Source organism: Chiroxiphia lanceolata, chromosome 13, assembly GCF_009829145.1.
Source record: "Chiroxiphia lanceolata isolate bChiLan1 chromosome 13, bChiLan1.pri, whole genome shotgun sequence".
Lineage (NCBI taxonomy): Eukaryota > Metazoa > Chordata > Aves > Passeriformes > Pipridae > Chiroxiphia > Chiroxiphia lanceolata.
Genome location: NC_045649.1, coordinates 7535201 through 7552879, shown reverse-complemented (window position 1 = coordinate 7552879; position 17679 = coordinate 7535201). Strand labels below are relative to the sequence as shown.

The 17679-nt window shown below is 49.5% G+C and overlaps 1 protein-coding gene across 1 annotated transcript in view; it reads left to right on the top strand.

Moving 5' to 3' along the window:
• SLC7A5 (solute carrier family 7 member 5) overlaps positions 1–8357 on the top strand; it is a 38372-nt gene extending 30015 nt beyond the window's left edge. Inside the window, exons 9-10 of the mRNA XM_032701045.1 lie at positions 296–473; positions 2203–8357. Coding sequence (XP_032556936.1) covers positions 296–473; positions 2203–2258 — 234 coding nt within the window. The 3' untranslated portion in view covers positions 2259–8357. The remainder of the gene's footprint in view (positions 1–295; positions 474–2202) is intronic.
• Positions 8358–17679: the final 9322 nt, after the last annotated feature.

Genomic DNA, 17679 nt, shown 5'->3' with positions numbered 1-17679 from the left:
TGGTTTTGGGTTTCTTAGTGGGTGCCCTGATCAGAGTCCCCCGAGGAACAGCCCTGAGGATGCCATGGCTTGTGCTGTGGCTGCTGCTGAAGCTGGGGCTGTTGGTACAGGTGCTTTGTATAAGGCATCATGGAAATATGGAACTGGGATCTAGAGAGGTGCTGAGAAAGGCTCCTGGCCATGGTGGAATGTGAACTCTGTCCCTCCCCAGGCTGTACAGCCAGATAAACTTCCCTGGAAAGTGTGCCCTGTTCCCCCAACACATCTCCTGACCTGTTCCTTGGTCCCTGCTCAGGTGAACATCTGCCTGCCCATTTTCTTCATCCTGGCCTGCCTGTTCCTCATCGCTGTTTCCTTCTGGATGACGCCGAAGGAATGTGCCATCGGCTTCGCCATCATCTTCAGTGGGATCCCTTTTTACTTCTTTGGGGTCTGGTGGCAAAACAAGCCCAAGTGGGTTCTCCAAGGCATCTGTAAGTACCCACAGTGAGGAGCAAGGGTGCAGTTCTTGCTCCAAAATGAACAGTTTCCCATTTACATCCTACAGCTGGGAGCGCTGGCTCTCCTTCCTGTGGAGGAGGTTCCAAAGTCTTGGCTCTGATCCATTCTTTAATGATGACAATTTTAACCTGATTATTAGCATGTCTGTCAAGCACCCAAAATGCACCCTGACTTTCAATAATTGCAAAGTTTGGGACAAATACCATGTGCTAGGGTTTTTTTTTTTATCTTGGAAAACAGGTTGTTATTACTCAGTAGAGTGTAATTCCCTGAGCACATTGCTCCTCCTCCTGGAAAAGCCCAGGGCCAAGCCTTTGCTCAGCAGAGAATCCCTTTACAATGGTGTAGGAAGGGAAAAGGAGGAATTGAGCACAGTTGGCCTCTGTTTGACTGCTGAAAATTCACAATTAATCCCAATCCATGGTTTAGCCAGTGCTAACATTTTGGATCCAGGCACAGCTTTCCTTGGCATCACACCGTGGCAGCAGAGCAGAGGGAGGGGAAAGTCCCCTGGATGTGTTCTCTTAGGAGGTTTATTTTTAAGGTATCTGCTCTAAGGTTTTCCAACAGCTGACACTGCCCCACGGTGTGTTTAGGGATGGAGAGGCTGTGCTTGGCACATGGAACCTCTGCCTGAACAACCGAATCCAGAAAGTCAATCCATGTTGTCCAAGTAACTGAACTCCACCAGCTGCCTCCCGGCTCTCCTACAACGGGCTGACCTAGAAAAGCAGACAAGAAGTGCCCAGCCTTAGCTGGGTGTTTTATGAGGAAGAAAAAGGCTTTCAGAGCAGTGCTCAGCACTCCTTATTCTTTTTTTCCCTGTTTCTGTTTCCCTCTCCCACACTCACTTTTTATCCTGAGTATTAGGCTCAGTTCCTGGAAAAGCCATTTTTGCAGTGCCTGGGTGGCAAATTACCATATTCATTGTTTTTCTCCACCAGAGGCTTGTAAAGAAAATATAGAAAATATTCTGGGAACAGAGAATGATAATCCTGCAAACATCCAGTTAGAAACATATGACCTTTAAACCCGTATTTATTGATATATTGCAGATAATTTGAGCACCTCCAACTGATTTGAGTCTGACCTGGTTGTATTTAGAGTTAGTTTTACCAGGCAGGAGTATGTTGTGATCTCCAAACACAGGAGCAGCAGGGAGCAGAGGAGTGTTTGGATATCGGCCACCAACACTAATGGGTGGAAAAATAAAGTTCCTTCAGTTTAACACCTTTTCCTGGGCAAACCTGCACCTGAAATGGTCCCTTTACTCCCACCTGCCCTGGGCCAGGCAGTGGCCTCTGCCCTGTGGGCAGGACAGGTGGGTTTAGGTGGGTTTGTCCTTCCAAGAGGCCATGGGCTCACATGGATTACAAAATTGGAAGTAAAAGCTTCACCTTGGATTTTCCATGCCCATTCCTGACTCAGTTTTGGCTGCTCACTCTTATGGCATCCAAAATGAGTTACCATATCACTGGTGTCCAGAGTCCCAGAGCCTCTCCTGGAGCATCCTTGCTGCAAGAGCAGAGCTCCCACTGTTATGTGTTGGAATTCTGGGAATGAGTGGGGAGTATCCTGTGGGTTATTTCAAGCCTTAAATTGCAAGGCAAATGAGTCAGACCTTCTCTCATGAGCCCAGACCAAGATTTATGTTGGGCCCCTCCGTGTGATCCCTGACCTTTCCTTTGCTTTCCTCCCCAGTCTCCGCGACAGTCCTGTGCCAGAAGCTGATGGAAGTGGTTCCTCAGGAATCCTAGGCAGGAAAAGCAGAGACATTCAGCTCGAGGAAACGCACAATTTTATTTTAGGACGACACAAGAATCTGCTCCCTCACACCCAGATCCCAGGCCCTGAAGCCCCGTGGGAGCCGCTTCCTGCTGACACCACATCCCAGCTCTGCCTTGTCTCCTCCAGCCCCTCCATCCCCACCTTCCCCTGGCACATGGGTGACCCTGCGATGAGTTCTTGGTATGGACACGAGCCAGGAGGAGGAATTCCAAAGGGCATTTCCAAAGGGGTCCTGCCTGTCCCATCAGCATCTGTGTGTGTGCGACATCGAGGGCTGTACTTGGTTCTGGGTGGGCTCATCTGGTTTGGGGCTGGGATGCCCCAGATGAGGATGGATCTGCTCAGGAACCTGGTTTGGGTGTTCAGATGTGCCTGGGGCTGTCACAGAGCCAGGGTTGGCCTGAGCCTGCCCCACCTGCCTTTCCTGGCCAAAGGGGGTGGTTGGGAAACAAAGATTGGCTGGTGTTGGCTCACACACACACACAAACTCACACCAAGACATGCTGCTGGACACTCTGGGTTCTGTCCACTGGCAGTGGCTGAGGTGAGACAAGGCAGAGCAGAATTAGTGTCTGCCTGTCATCATGTTCCTGACAGAGCACTCCCCTGCCAGCACCTGGATTTTAACTTCTAGATCTAATCCCCTGCTATTGAGCCAGTTCTCCAGGATGCTCTTCACCAGAATGCCCATCCCATGGCCCTGTGAAGGAGCACTGGGGCAGGTGCAGGCCCAAGGGTGGAGTTCCTCCAGATAAACCCAGGGAACTGCAATGAGCAGGCGGCCAAGTCCTTGGCTTGCTCATTCCATGCTTTTTTGTGGACAGGCTTTCATCCAGCATGGGATGAGCAATATTGTTCTCTCCACATGGCCCTGCTCATTGCCCTTGGTGTGATCTGTGTTTGCCCCTGAACCATCTGCAAGGAGAAATAAAGGGTGGGGTGCCCTTGGCATGTTCCCTAGGGTCCGTCCGTGCGTTTCCTGGTGCTGTGCCCTCCATCACACTGTGTCTCTTCTGGAATGTGCCACAGAGATGGGACCAACTGGGTCTGGGGTGTAGAAAAGGCAGGTGGCTGGAGCCTGGCTTTCACCTTGGGCTGCTGTAGATCATGGGTTGGGAGGGACCTTAAAGCTCATCTTGTTCCACCTCCTGCCATGGGCAGGGACACCTTCCACTAGATCAGGTTGCTCCAAGCCTGTCCAACCTGGCCTTGGATATTTCCAGGGATGAGGTAGCCACAGTTTCCCTGGACAGCCTGTGCCAGGGCCTCGGCACCCTTGGAGTAACGATGGTGTGTTTTGCTCTGAGGAGCCTGGCCTGGGGCCTGGGCCTCCTTTGTGCATCAGGTTTGGCTTGGTGAGATCCCTCCACCACCCTCCCATTCTGGGAGTGATCCTTGAGCACAAACCCTGTGCATGTGAAATCCTCTTTGGCTGTCACGGGTGGTGCAATCCTATCCCCTGAGCACACCCAAAATCCCTCTAGTTCCCAATTAGTCCAACTGTCCTCTTAGGAACACGTTGCTTTATTTGGTCAAAAGCGTCGCATTTTCAGCAAAGCTGCAGTTCTTGAACACTTTGCTCATTGTGCCTCTGCTCTCTGGTATCAGTTGGAATTCAGAAGCATCTTCTCCCCACATTGAGCTGCTTTGCTCTCTGCTGCAGATCTTTGTGCTTGTGCTTTGTGCAAGTGGCTCGTTGAACTACTTTTTCTCCTCAGTGTTTTTATAAACTCGGCCGTTGGGAAGCCGGGATCCTCCAAGAGCTTTCTGCTGGATTCTCCTCATAGCGTGGGGTTATTTTGGGTGGAGGGGCATTAAGGACACCATGGTACTCACTCACACTTTGTCCTTTGAAGCTCTTTAGCATTGGGGAGTGTCGGGGCAGGTGCAGCTCCTGTCCAGGTGTGTGGCCATGCCCACGTGAGCTCTCTGCTCTCGCTTTGCCAACCAGCTCTTGCTTCGAGTGCAGCAGGAATGGGTGAGACAATCAGCACATGGAGAACCTTGGCTGTCAGGTTGTTTATTCCCTGGCAGCTCAGTGTGGAGATTCTCAAACCAGCTCAGGTGACAGTGTGGAGATCCCCAAACCAGCTCCCAGGACAGTGTGGAGATCCCCAAACCAGCTCAGGTGCTGCTTCACCTGCGCTGAAGTGCTGAGCTCTCCTGGAGCTGAGCTGAATTGTGGGGACTTGCAGCTGGTTTGTGTGGATCTCCAGGGCAGAACCCAAAGTCTTTGGCCAGTGCCTGGCTGTGCAGGGACCTACGTGCAATGAACTGGAGCATCTCGGATCTGGTGCCTGTGGAGGGGTGTTGCATAAATAAGGTGGTAAATCATAAAACCTGAACTTTTTGGCATCTCTTCCAGCTGAAGGCTGAGATGTTTTGGCAGGGTGGTGATGGGAAGTCACCGCTCCTGCTGGACCTGTTTCATGCAGAGAGGACCTCAGTCTGTCACCTTCCACCTGCTCTGCACGTTTTTATCTGTGGTGGTGTCAGGGCAGCTCCTGCAGGGCCTGGGTTCAGTGTAGGGGCTCCCAGTGATGAACTTCCCAGCAGAGTTACTTGGGATGCAAAGCAAAGGGATTCAAACTCTCAGCCACCTCAACCCAATGTCATTTGGCACCAAGGTCCCATCCAAGAGCTCAGAAATGGGTCCAGACCTCCCAAAGGTGGGGGGTGCTTGGTTTGGACACATCTTTGAGCAGTGATGACCATCAGTACGCGATGTCCTCCTGGTGAACGTTTCACGCTGGTTTTAAAGAGGAAACATCACACTAAGAAATATTTTTTTATTAATTACCTGATCTTAATGAATTCCTTAACTTGCTTGCTTTGCTGTTTATGAATTTTCACTATTTTTCCCTTGCTGCTGAAGATCTTTCTCATGTACTAACCTACAGGTTCTGGCATTGATCCATATGTTCACAGTGATCTTGCCAGCATCTCCTTGGCAATAGAGGTTTAAGGAAAACTGAACCAGGTACCAGGACAAAATGACAAAAAAATGTTGAATTTAGTCAGCCACGGGTCACATCTCAAAGTTTAAAATACCTGATTTCTTTCTTTCTGGATTCATTGACCCCCACAGTTCCCCTCCACCAGAGCTTGGTGACGTGGCTGGAAGAGGTTGGGTTATTTTTTCCTGGAGGTTTGGGAGATAATGAGCGAGGGGGTAAAACTGAATTTCATTTGCTAAAGAAAACACAGTAAAGTAGATTCTCCAGTGGGAGAAACTGCTTCCAACAGCATCTGCTGTCCAGAGTGACAGCTTGTCCCTTTGATCAGCAACAGCAGCATCTGCTGCCCTCGACTTGCCCTGGTCAGCTGGATTTTGGTATGGAAAGGGGAGAGCTCCTCCTTGTGAAAGACCTCCTTGCTGCTTGTTTTCCTCAAACATGGAATGAGATGTGTGTCAGGGAGGGCGAGGGGAGCAACAGAGACTTCACAGAAAATTCCTTGTCATTCCCAGCAGTGGATGTGGGATTTGTGTGTTGTTTCTCTGTTGGCTTCTCTTTGGAGCCCGTGATTGGTCACAGCTGCGATGCACTGAGGGACATAAACCCTTCCCACAAAGGGCACTGCAACCACAGGGACCTGAATGAGGTTCCACATGAACCTATTTCATATGAGTGTCCTGCAAGTACAGCTGGAGCCATTGTGTCCATGGAACCAGGGAATCATTCAGGTTGGAAAAGACCTTTAAGATAATCAAGTCCGACTGCGGGGCCGTGGCTGCTCTGCAGTGATCCCATGGTCCTTGTACCACCCTCCCTTCAATTACTGCTCTTAACTTGTTTTTAAGGATTTAGCCTCCCAGACAGGCAGTTGTTTGGGGTGTTCATGGAATAGCATCCTGCAGGGATTGCTAAACAGAGCAGGAGCTGATGGCCAGGCACTTCCGTGCCCATTGGGTTCCTCTTTCTAAATGAGAAACCTTCTTCCGACCAGGAGGGGACCCAGCCCTGCTCAGCCCTGCAAAATGCTCCCAGCCAAAAATCAGGGGGATTTATGTCATCCTGGGTGGATTTTTTTATGATTTTTTTTTCCAGCTTCCTGCAGAATTTGCAGTGTTTTCCACCTGAGACACCCTGTTCTGGTAAACATGCTTTTGTTTTCAGTGGCTCCCTCTGTGGCTCCGAAGTTCAAAGGGACTCTGGCACAGTTGAACAAACTTTAAAGACCCTTCAACTGGATTGAAACTCCTGAGAAGTGGCTTTGTTGTTCTCCGAGGCCTGTCCCAGGGGGTGGCTCAGGCACTGGGCTCCTCCGAGGGTTCCTCCATGGTGGGTCTGAGTGGGAGTGGAGCCCTCGAGGAGAAGCGGTGTTGGAACAGAGCTTTTCCCTTTAGCTGTGACTTCCCAGCCATGGAGAGATGTTCAGAGTGGCAGAGTCCCAATCTGGCTGTGGGGAATCCCAGGGAAAGTTTCCACTCAGTCTGGGAAGGTACCTGTGCCTTCAGCCAAGGCGACAGTGTCCTTGGGCTTTAATATAAGATAAAAATTAAAAAAAAAATTAATAAGGAAACTGCCAAATATTGTCATTACACAACACTCTGGCTGGTTGGGGCTTTCCTGTGGGATGGCAGCTTTTCCATCCACCCATTGTGCAACTCCATTGCTAATGAATCCAAGGGGAGGGAGGGTGATTGGGAAAGGGCTGGAATGAAGCTCCCTCCTGGAGCTTGGGAAAGGGCAGCCCAGTGGGCAGATGGCTCCGGTTCCTCCGGGGCTGGTGCCGGGGCTGTGCCATGAGGTCTGTGCCACGACGCGGGCACAGCCCACACACTGAATGGTCGCCTTGTGCCGGCCCTGGAGCATCTCCGGCTGCGGGATGGGCCGGCACAGCCGGAGCCAGGGCTTGGCTGCCGACCAGGGAGATCCCTGCAGTGATGGGAATCTGCTCCCTCCTCCGTGCCAGGGCATCCCAGGAGACCTCAGCATTGAGGGATGCTCAGGGGGTTTCCTTTTCAGGTGGCTTCTTGAGGAATTGCAGGATTACGCTGGGTTTGCCTGCTCTTGAGGAGTTTCTTCCCAGTTTTCACGCTCTGAACTGGAACTGGGAGCTGGGTGGGGCAGGTGTGTGATGCTGCTGGGCTTGGTGGCACCAGGAGCTCCCAGTTTGGTGCAGATGATACGAGATGTGGTGGTAGGAGATGTGGCTCAGGGTCGGCCATCCCCTAAGGATCCGATATCCAGAGGATTATTTCTTTGCTTTGCCCCCTCCCTGTTCCTCACGTGAGAAGGGGTGTTGCTTCCTCCAGCTGTTGAAGTGTTAATGAGAGAAATAAAAGTATTTTTTTAAACACTGAATTAATTTCTAAACTGCCTAAAAGAGACTTTATAGCTACACCTGAGTTATTCCCATGGGGTGACGTCCAGCTCAGCCCAGGGGATCTCCCACATCCAGCGGGATGTGGGGCTGCAGCCCCTGCACTGGGATTGACGTCACACAGAGGGAAAAACATCCTTATTTGTTCAGGGGGCAGGGAGAGATCTGTGTCCCACCTAAACCCTTCCAAAGGGAGGATTCAGAGTGGCTCCCAGACCTCGCTCCGACCCACAGAACAAAGGGTGACATTCACTCCTGGTGAAGAATCTGACTTTTCAGAGATATTTTTCTTTGTACTTTTGTTGTTGTTTTTTTTTTAAAACACACACACACAAAAGAGCTTAACACACACAAGAAAAAAACCTAGATCTGATTGACAATTTTGTTATATTTGGTTGCTTTAAAAAAAATATTTTACTAATTTAAATGTTGCTGTAGATGACAATTCTATTTATTTTAAGGGGTAAATATCTTTTAGTCTTAATACTTCTCCAGTAAGCGCTGTTTATTCCCAATGTTTGTGTTCCTGGCAACACAGCTATTCCACTGGTCAGCCAGTAGTTCCTGAATCCAATGGCCTTGTAAAACAAGATGTCTCTTGCAATGTATTTTTTGTAGTATTTCTTGATTCTTTTATGTCTGTGGTTTAACAAATCTGTTGAATGTTTGGGTTGTTCTATGTTTTGGGTTGTTTTGTTTTTTTAACAAAGAAAGCTGAATTACAACTCTCTTGTTGCTGGTCTTTGCCTCTAAAACTTTTCTTTTATGTAAGGTTGCCTTGTTTATCCCACATCCATCAGCACCTGAGCCCTGGGTTTCCAGGTATTCCTCTTGCAGATGGATTTAGGAGCATGGCAGCATGCAGGCCTCCATCGCCACCCTCCTTTTTGAAATTCTAGATAACTCTTCTGGTTTTGCCTGTGTTAAAACCAAGGGAGTGGGAAAATGGGTGAGCTTTAGGCACAAGGTGGGAGCAGAGGATGGATGTCCCAGTTCCCAGTGTATCTCCGTGGTTTTATGCTGGAGCTGCTGCTTGTGCTGTAGCAGAATTAGTGTCCAGCAGCAGGCAAGTATCAAGTTTCATAAGGGGAAAGTGATCCTCTGCTGCAATCCCTCCTTCCCATGTCCCTCCACACTGAAGAGGAGAATATTCCAGTGGGAAAGGACCAGGGCAGGGATGCTCAGGCTCACAGAGGTGGGTTGGTGGAAGAGCTGATTTTGGGTGTGCACATGGCAGAGCTCAGAGGTTTTCCTTCCTGAAGGAGAAGGTGGTGCCCAGGATGCTCTGTTAGCACACACACACATCCCAAGGGGAAGAAATGGGCAGGGAATCCTAATGGAGCTTAGAAGGGCCATGGAAAAAAAAACAGGAGTAAAGCAAGTGATGCCCAAATGGGCTGAGTAGATGTTACACACAAATTTCATACTGAATTTAGGTGCCACAGTCAACCAATGTCTTGAACAAGGAGAGAATTCATGAGAAAAAGGCAATTCTTGATTTACTCCCGAGTGTTGTGGCTGTTTTGGGAAGTAACACCGGAAGAGAGAATCTGCTCAAGCCCAACCACCTCATAAAACCAAACCCTGAGACCACAGTAGCATTTAACTAAATATTTATTTACAAAAGGAGGAAGGTGGAGGTGAGGAAATGAGAATGGAGTTACAAGAACCCCGTGTGTGACAGGGCTCTCCCAGAGGCTCTTCAGAGGCTCTCCCAGATGGGATTAGAGGCTCTTAGTGAAGGAATTAGAGTAATCTAAGAAAAACATCTCCACAAGCCAGCGTGGAATAACCCGTGCCATCAGTGATTTAAAAGATATCATTCCAAAAGTGACAGTTGTGGCCAAAGAAGGAAAGCAGGGGAGAGAATAAACTCTGGCAAATTAAATATAAAACCCTCAGTAAGACAAGTCAACAGGACACTCACTAGTGGGACACGGACCGTACACGGAGGAGCAGGGCTGGGACACCCTGGGATGCCTGGCAGGGACATGAAAAGCACTTTACTGGGCAGATAAGGCAGTAGCACAGAGATGAAATGAGTTATTCACATCCATGTTTGCTACAGGCTCACTTGGAAAAGTTCCCATGCTGGAGCATTTCTTCCCAGGGAGCAAACCCAAGGAATTGCGCCAGAGAAAGCGTCGTGTTTGGGAGCAAAGCTCCAGCTGTAGGATCCTGAGGCCTTCCAGAGCACATCTGGGGCTTCCAGCAGGTGTGTGCAGCCACTGCCCAACACTGTGATGCCGTGGGGGTGGAAGATGGAAAATATGGTGCTGGTACAGGTAGAGGGTCCAGAAGCAGCCAGAGGGCTTCCAAGAGGTTGTAGTGGAGAATACAATGAGCAGAGACATGGAGAGGAGCATCCTGGAGGAAACACAGCTTTCCTACAGGGAGGTCAGTCCTCAGCAGAACCACTGAGCTTCCAGTATCTCCATCCTTGGGTTTTCAGCAGGCTCGGGACTCACTGAGCCTCCCGTGGGGTTTGAAAAAGGGAATTATACCTGTAAAAATTGTTTGGGAGAGAGGGAACACGTAAAAGTAGTTACTAATGGAGGGAGATGTCTGCAGAGCTTTGCCTGTGGATCTTCTCCAGGCCCAGGCCAGTCCAGCACACAGGATCTGGAAAAGGACACGGGCAGGGTAGCAAAGGCTTGGGAATGGGTATTTTCAGGCTCATGAAACTAAAAGGGAGTACGAATGAAAAAGAAAAATCCCAGTAATGCTGCTCCATGTTCCTGCCTGAGCACTGGGCTGGTCCAGCCACCCCTCCAGGCCTGGGCTGTGGGTGGGAAGCGGGAGAGGCCTCAGACACCCAGACAAAGCCAGGAAGTGCTGTTTGCTCCCAGCCTCGTTAATCATGCGCTCGGTGTCAGGGGATGTTGCTGAGACCACTTTTATGTGAGCACTAAAGTTCAAAAAACCCAGATAAAAGGGTTTGTTATTGACTGCAGGAGCCCTGGTGCAGCCTCAAGGAACACTTGAGTCCAGGGAAAACCTGGGCAGGGATCAGACCTCATGTTTCATATGAGCTTTCCCTGAAGGTCACTATTGTTGGCTGCTGGAGACGTGGTCCTTTGGCCTATGGCTGCCCCACAGTTGACCTTTCCTTGGTGCCACTGTGGCAGCTGTGCCTTCACAGAATCATAGAATCATGGAATGGTTTGGGTTGGAAGCGACCTTAAGCTCATCTAATTCCAACTATCCCAGGTTGCTCCAAGCCCTGTCCAATCTGGCCTTGAACACTTCCAGGGATGGGGCAGCCACAGCTTCTCTGGGCAAACTCATCCCAGAGAATGAACATTGATTCATCAATGGTGCCAAGGGTGGCAGAGGAATCCTCATGGTGGGATTTGCCCAGGAAGGACTCATGGCATGGGAGCCACATGTGACCCAGTGCTGTCCAGACACATCCTCAGCTCCGGCCTTGTGGCTGCTGGGCTTTGTCCTGATGGCTGGAGGTGATGGGAGAGAGAAAACAGCCCTCTGGAAGACACACAGGCAGCAAGACTGACAGTCTTCCACCCTCAAACCCAAAACATGACATTTTTCCCCCCAAACCCAGGAGCAACTGTGTGGGAGGGGCACGGAGAGCAGGACGGGAGCTGCCACCAAGGAAGGAAGAGCCCTTGGAGCAGCAGGTGGAAATGGCTCTGAGAACTGGAGGCAACCCAGCAAAAAGCAATAAAACTGTTGTTTGTTTGGAGATTTGTGTGGAAGATGAAAGGCGCTCGATATGTTTGGGTTGGGAAGAAGCCACTAAGGGTGGGGTGTGACACGGGCCGGGAACAGCTTCAAGGGTGCTCATCTAAATCAAAGCAAGGAGCTGACAAGGAATCGTGGATGGAACTAATAAAGGGATCCTCCGAGGCAGAGAAATTAATCCAGTGAAAACAAGATACAGGTATGAGGAAATTGGATTAAAGGGGAATTGATGTTGACAAACTTCCTTGCAGCAAAATGCACCCAACAACAAAATTGTTCCCTAAATATTGAGGCAATGGAAGTTTTGCCTGGAAGGGCTTTATTTTTATCATGTTTTAAAGGAGTTGCTAATATTTCACCTATTGTACAAAAGCCATGAAATAAAGGTGTCCCTTCAGCATATGCTGATTTTGCTGGAGACCTTTTTTAGGGATCAGAGCTCAGTGGCACAGGATTTATGGAAAAGTGGGTGTTGGAGATCTTTAACAAAAGAGTGTCTCCAACCCGCTGATTCTAGACCTTGAAATATGACAGAGAGTTTTTTTACAGACACCTATAAGGTTTCTTTCCCCTTGCATAATTACTGAATGTGCAGATTTCCTGCCTGTCTTGGACTGCCCTTACCTAGATTGGGGATGGATGGCACAGGAGATGGAGGTGTGGGTAGGCAGGACCTGGAAATATGTGGATTGTGCCTGGCTGTGCCTCAGTTTCCCCATCTGTGCACAGTCCTGCTCATCTGCCAAGAACAGATTAAAGCTCTGTCTCAATCAGGTGGGGCAATAAGTTCTGGAAATTCCCCTGGTTTTCATCCAAGCTGCACAACACGAAAGATAAATCCACATTTGGATCCGTACAACGAATGAGAGACCAGGGAAGCAAGAAATGACAATTCCTCTTGCCTGAGCCTCTTTCCTAATTTAACTGATGTGTCCTTCTGGGGCCACCATGCAGAACACCTCGTGTTCATATGGAGAGCTCTGCCAACACCCTGTCCCTAAAAATCAGCTTCCAGTCAAGGTTTGCTGGAGCACAAAATGTACCTGTTGCCTTAGTCCTGTTCAATCCGTGCCTTGGAGTGCCTGTCCCTGGATTCAGTGAGCTGAAAGTGCTTCCAACACAATCCAATTACCCACGTGTGCCCGTGGAGAAGTGTCGGCCAGAAAAGAGCTGGAAAGGAGCTGGCAAGGCACTGAGTGAGGGACAGTGCCTGAGACAACGGAAACAGGCAGGATGACACATTTTGGAAGAAAAATAATGCTTTTTTTGTATTAAGAGCTCTTTTCAACACCTCCTTTTGGAAGTGATTCTCTGTTTCCCTTTGCAGCCAGGACAGTAAGCACCGGAATGGTCCAGCTCAGAGATCCTACTCTGTTCTCCCAGTTTTTCTGCATGAGTTGGCATCACTTGTCACTGTGTCCTTCAGAGCTAGAGCACATTGCCAGCAGTGATAGGGACATGCACAGGTCACAAGTCACCTTTGGGATGCATTTGGAGCAGATCAGTAGAAACTCTTTATATCACAGAATCATGGAATGGTTTGGGTTGGAAAGGACCTTAAAGCTCATCCAATTTCAGTGGATGGCATGGGCAGGGACACCTTCCATTCCCTGTGCTCTCTCTGAGTCATCCCAGGTGCTTTGAGCATCACCACAGACCTCTCCAGACTTCTAGAAGTGAAGTATTGTCTGTAACAGCATCAGGTTACGAACCTTGTAGCCTCCAGAACAGACAACAGAATTATCACAAAATCAAGCTATAAAAATCCCAGGCACAGAGCCTTGTGCACCCCGAGCCATGAGCAAATCCTTGGCATGTTGCAATATTCCTGTCCAAACCCTGACTGCATGGTGGGAACATGAGTGTGTGCTCCACCTTGGACCAGTTTTCTGGCTGCTTTGGTCAACATCTCCAGGAGCCTGGCTCTGGATTTCAGTGAGGTCATTTCTGCTCCGACTTGCCCGGGAAAAGCAGGGGCTCCCCCCTCTCCACATGCAGCTCCTTGACTTGTGTAACCACGGAGTGCTGCGAGGGCTGAATGCTCGTCCCTTTGGCTTCACAGGGCTCATAAATCAGGTCTGGGCACCTCAGGAATTCGGGAGGTTTGTGGTGTAACGAGGTGCACGGAAGCGCTGGTGCATGTTGGATCCAGGAGCACAAAAGCCACCGGCTCAGTTAAAAGACAAATAAAATGTCTGGAGGGGACGTGCTCCCTGTGCCAGGAGGAGGGCGGGGGGTGAAGCTCCTGCTCAGCCCATGGGGGATAAAGCCCTGCAAGGCGGGATGGAGAATATGCAAAACACATCTGGGGCCTGTGAGGGCTTGAAATGAGGTTGTGCTGTGCCTGGTTTCCAGCAGCCAAAAGCCAGCAATTGCACGTGGCTGATAGAACCACCATCCATGGAATCTTTCTGCATCAGGCCTTGGGAAAACCAGGCTGAACTTTTTGGGGTTGTACCAGCAGCAGTTGGGGAGGGGTTCTGTAGGCACAGGAAGATCTGGGCAGCCAAGGGCTGAGCTCGGCTTGGAGATGTTTTGCATGGACTGAAGAGGATGCCCAGACTTGGCAGAACATCCTGCCCAGCCCCTCTGCCAGGCACTGGCAGCCCTGGAAGCTGCCTGCAAATCTCTGGGATGTGGGACTGCTGGGAGGGAGCTGGATCAAGGAAAAATCCACTATATGCCACAAGGAATGTGCTTTGGTGACCACAAGATGCCCAACATCCTGGGCATTACCACCTTTTCATCATGTTTGAAGACAAGTGATCTTTAATTCCTGATGAAGCGCAGGAATCGCAGGGCTGGGAATGCTGGGAAGACTGAGCTCCCTGCTGTGAGCTGCAGTCTCCTCACCCCGTCTGTCTGTCCACAGCCTTCCTTCTGCCAAGAGAGATTGAACCACGTGCCAACATTGTGTTTGCATTAGGGGAAAAAAGAATAATCCAGATTGACAAAGTTGCTTGAAATAGGCTTTTCAAAGAGGCACTGGCTTCCCACAATGTAAAGAGTTTAAGCTCTCACATGATGGATCAGGTTGGGCAATTCCTGCAGGAATCAGCACTGGCTCTGCACAGTCCCAGGGAGAGCAGGATCCTGGGAAAGCAGCCCCACGGAAAGGTCTGGGCTGCAGAGCTGCTAACTGGGGAGTCCTTCTGTAGGTACAGAAAATAATGGCTTTAAAAATCAAAATCCCAGTTCCTAGACTAAAGTCATTTAGAGCCACAATAATCCCAGTGTAGACCAGACCCTCTGAGTAACCCAAAATTACTATTGCTGGTCACATATTTCCTTTAGAATATTTGGGGATGGAAAAATCCTTTTGTCACGTATGTTTGTTTTCTTCATGTACCTCTAATATTTTCTAGAAAAAAATAGAAGCCTGGCATTACCTAGTTAGAAATCCTGCAAGCCTCTCTCTCTTTATTTTCCACATTTAATTAAAATCAATAAATTAAAATATAAAGTATTTAAGCAAAATTATTCTGTCTTTTTTTTCTAGTGCCCCATGGAATTTCTGAGCAGGTGCTATCACTGCAGAGCAAAGGTTAAACAGACTGTGTCTGTCTTATTCATTAAACCAAATTTGAGAGGACCACCTGCACCCAAGTCAAACAAGATAAACCCCAAAATCCTGCAAAATATTCTCTCTGGGATTTGCTTTTTGCTGTGTGGGCCAAACACTGGCTGGATTTCTTCCCTGCCCTCCACAGAGAAAAATAAGCCTGAAAAAGCACTTTTATACCCTCTTAATTCTGGCCATGGCTTGCAGCATCCTCAGGGACTGATGCAAGATCCTGCCATGGGCTGTTGCATCAGAAGAAAATAGCAGGAACCGGTTGGCTCTCCCCTGTTTTCCCCCCAAAATTGCAGACTCTGCTTCCTTCCTCACAGGAGGCTCTTTTTTGGAGGAAAGGGACTTAAACTCAACCCAGCAGCCACGAGGCTGCTCCAGGCAGAGCTGTCCTGGTGTCTCAGGGCAGGGAAGTTCTGCTGCAGAACAAGATTCCTGCAGAAACACAATTTGTGGCAACTATTGGATTTAAGCACCTGCCTGTTGTGGCCTGTTCTCCGCCGGGAAAAAAGCTCCAGCCTGGAGCCTCTGGATGCTCTGTTGATTCATGCAGGGGATTAGGCAGGGAAGGATGCTTTCACTTGATTTTCCTTGTCCTTATTAAATGAATTCCAGCCTTTCTGGGGAGCTGCACACCCTGCTTTGTGTGCCACAGCCTCCCAGGCGCCAGTCCTGATCCTTCGAGCATCGACCTGCTCCATCCTCACTCCCAAAATCCTGCCAGGATGGGGAGCTGCAACTGGAAACCCACAGATGTGGGGGAAACTCCTCTCCCACCCATGTCTGAGAACATAGCACGGTGCTGGAAGGTCAAAATTAATCCCAAGGGTGGTTGACTCCAGTCATTGTGACAGAAACAGGGATTGAGAAGAGATAGGGAATTGGAGACAAAGAAGAAAATTGACCTGGGATGAGAAAGGGATCTTAATCCTGCTTAAATCAGAGAGTATCAGGAGGACATTCCATGCCAGGTACATAGTTTGGTGGTGGGGAAGGAGGAGAAGCTGGAAGTCCTTCCCTGTACACATCACCCCAAAGGGCTGGTAGAAGGGATTGGGCCACAACCTTTGGATTGTGGTGCCTTGGGAAGTGGAGGGCTCTGGATATAGCTGCTCAAAGGCCAGCCCAGACTCCCTGCACCCTTTGGGTGACATTCCCCATGTTCTCAAGCTGATGGAGTTACCCCTGGAGCTATAGGATTTGTTGAGGCACAGGCAGTGCATTGACTCACTGCCTCTCCTCAATTAACAACCACCAGCTCCTTCCAACCCCGCTGGACTCCAGGTGCAGGGATAAAGGTGAGGGATTTGGGAGGAATGAGAACCCCAGCACCAGCCCGTGCCAACTGAGCCCTTCTCCAGGCAAGTCTGTGCCTGGGGAAAGCTGCAGCCTCTCCTCGAGGCTGCTCTGCAGCTCAGAGCATCACCAGCATGATGTGTTCGTCTGATATGCTCCAGTTCCACTGATAAAACCTGTCCCACAGCCCTGTGACCTTTCTGGCAGGATGTGGCTGTTCTCTGATGGATGTCCCATGACACTGGTGTGGCACAGAAGGACTCTGTGCCCTGTGTGGGCTGTGCAGTTTTTTTCTTTGAAATATCCAAACTCTTTTTCATGGACAGGCATCCCCCAGTGTCACAAGTGAGCAGGAGGAGCCAGTCCATGAAAGCAGAGGGGAATGGGCAGCTGGCATTGCACAAACCATTCCCTGTGTTCTCCTCTTCCAGGTGCATGTCCTCGTCTCTTCCTTTGCATCTGGAGAGCAGGGAAGAGAGACTGTATTAAATCCAGGAGCTGGACGTTGATGATCCCTGTGGGTCCCTTCAACTTGGGATATTCTGTGATTCTGTGATTCTGAATCACACTGTTCCCACTGGCTGGTGTGGGGACAGCCTGGAAAAGAGGAGCAGTACCCCATGGACATCCTGCAGCCCCAGGAACTCGGCCACCATCCTGCTCCCTCCTGGGTTGCTTCTCCCCTTGCCCTGCAATGTGACAGTTTATCCCGTGGGAAGCACAGAGCTGTCCCAAGAGCCACCATGGAAACCCCATTTACACTCCCAAGTGATGCCAGCCAGCCCTGCACAGCAGGTAGCAGAGTAAATATTAGTGTTCAAACGGGACCTAATTCCCATCTGGCTCCTCAGTGGGATGGATCACTTGTGGTGTGTCAGGGCGTTAACAGGGTTACAATGAAACTTGTGCTTTCCACTGAGGCAGAGCAGAAAACCCCTGTTGTGACACCTCGCTGACATCTGGGGTTTGCCTTCATGGGTGGCTGTTTCTTTCCTAGTAACAGAAATGACATCACAGGGCAGGAAACCAAGGTGGTTATTTTCAGACAGAGCAGTTCATGTCACAGATGTTTTACAGATGTTATTTTCACTGGGATTGAGGGTTAATATTACACCTTTTCTTTAAAACATGAGTCAGTGATAGACAGATATGGGACAATCATCTCTTACATCACATCTGTAAAACACTCTGAAACATGTTCAGAAGTGGAGGTGATGTGTTTTAAAAACAAAATTACACTAATTGCTGGACTATGAACCCATTCAAGCAGTCATGCAGGAGACAGTATTGTGAGGAGGACACACAATGTCCTGCTGGAAAGAAAATTTTTATTCACATTTCATGGTCCCTAAATTGTCAGCCATCCCTAGAGGGTCTGCTGACACTATGGAACAGGCATCTCCCATGTCTCCTGCTCCATGCATGGTTTCTCATGCCCATCATAACCAACACAATCACATCAGGACACAAATACCACTACATAAACCTTT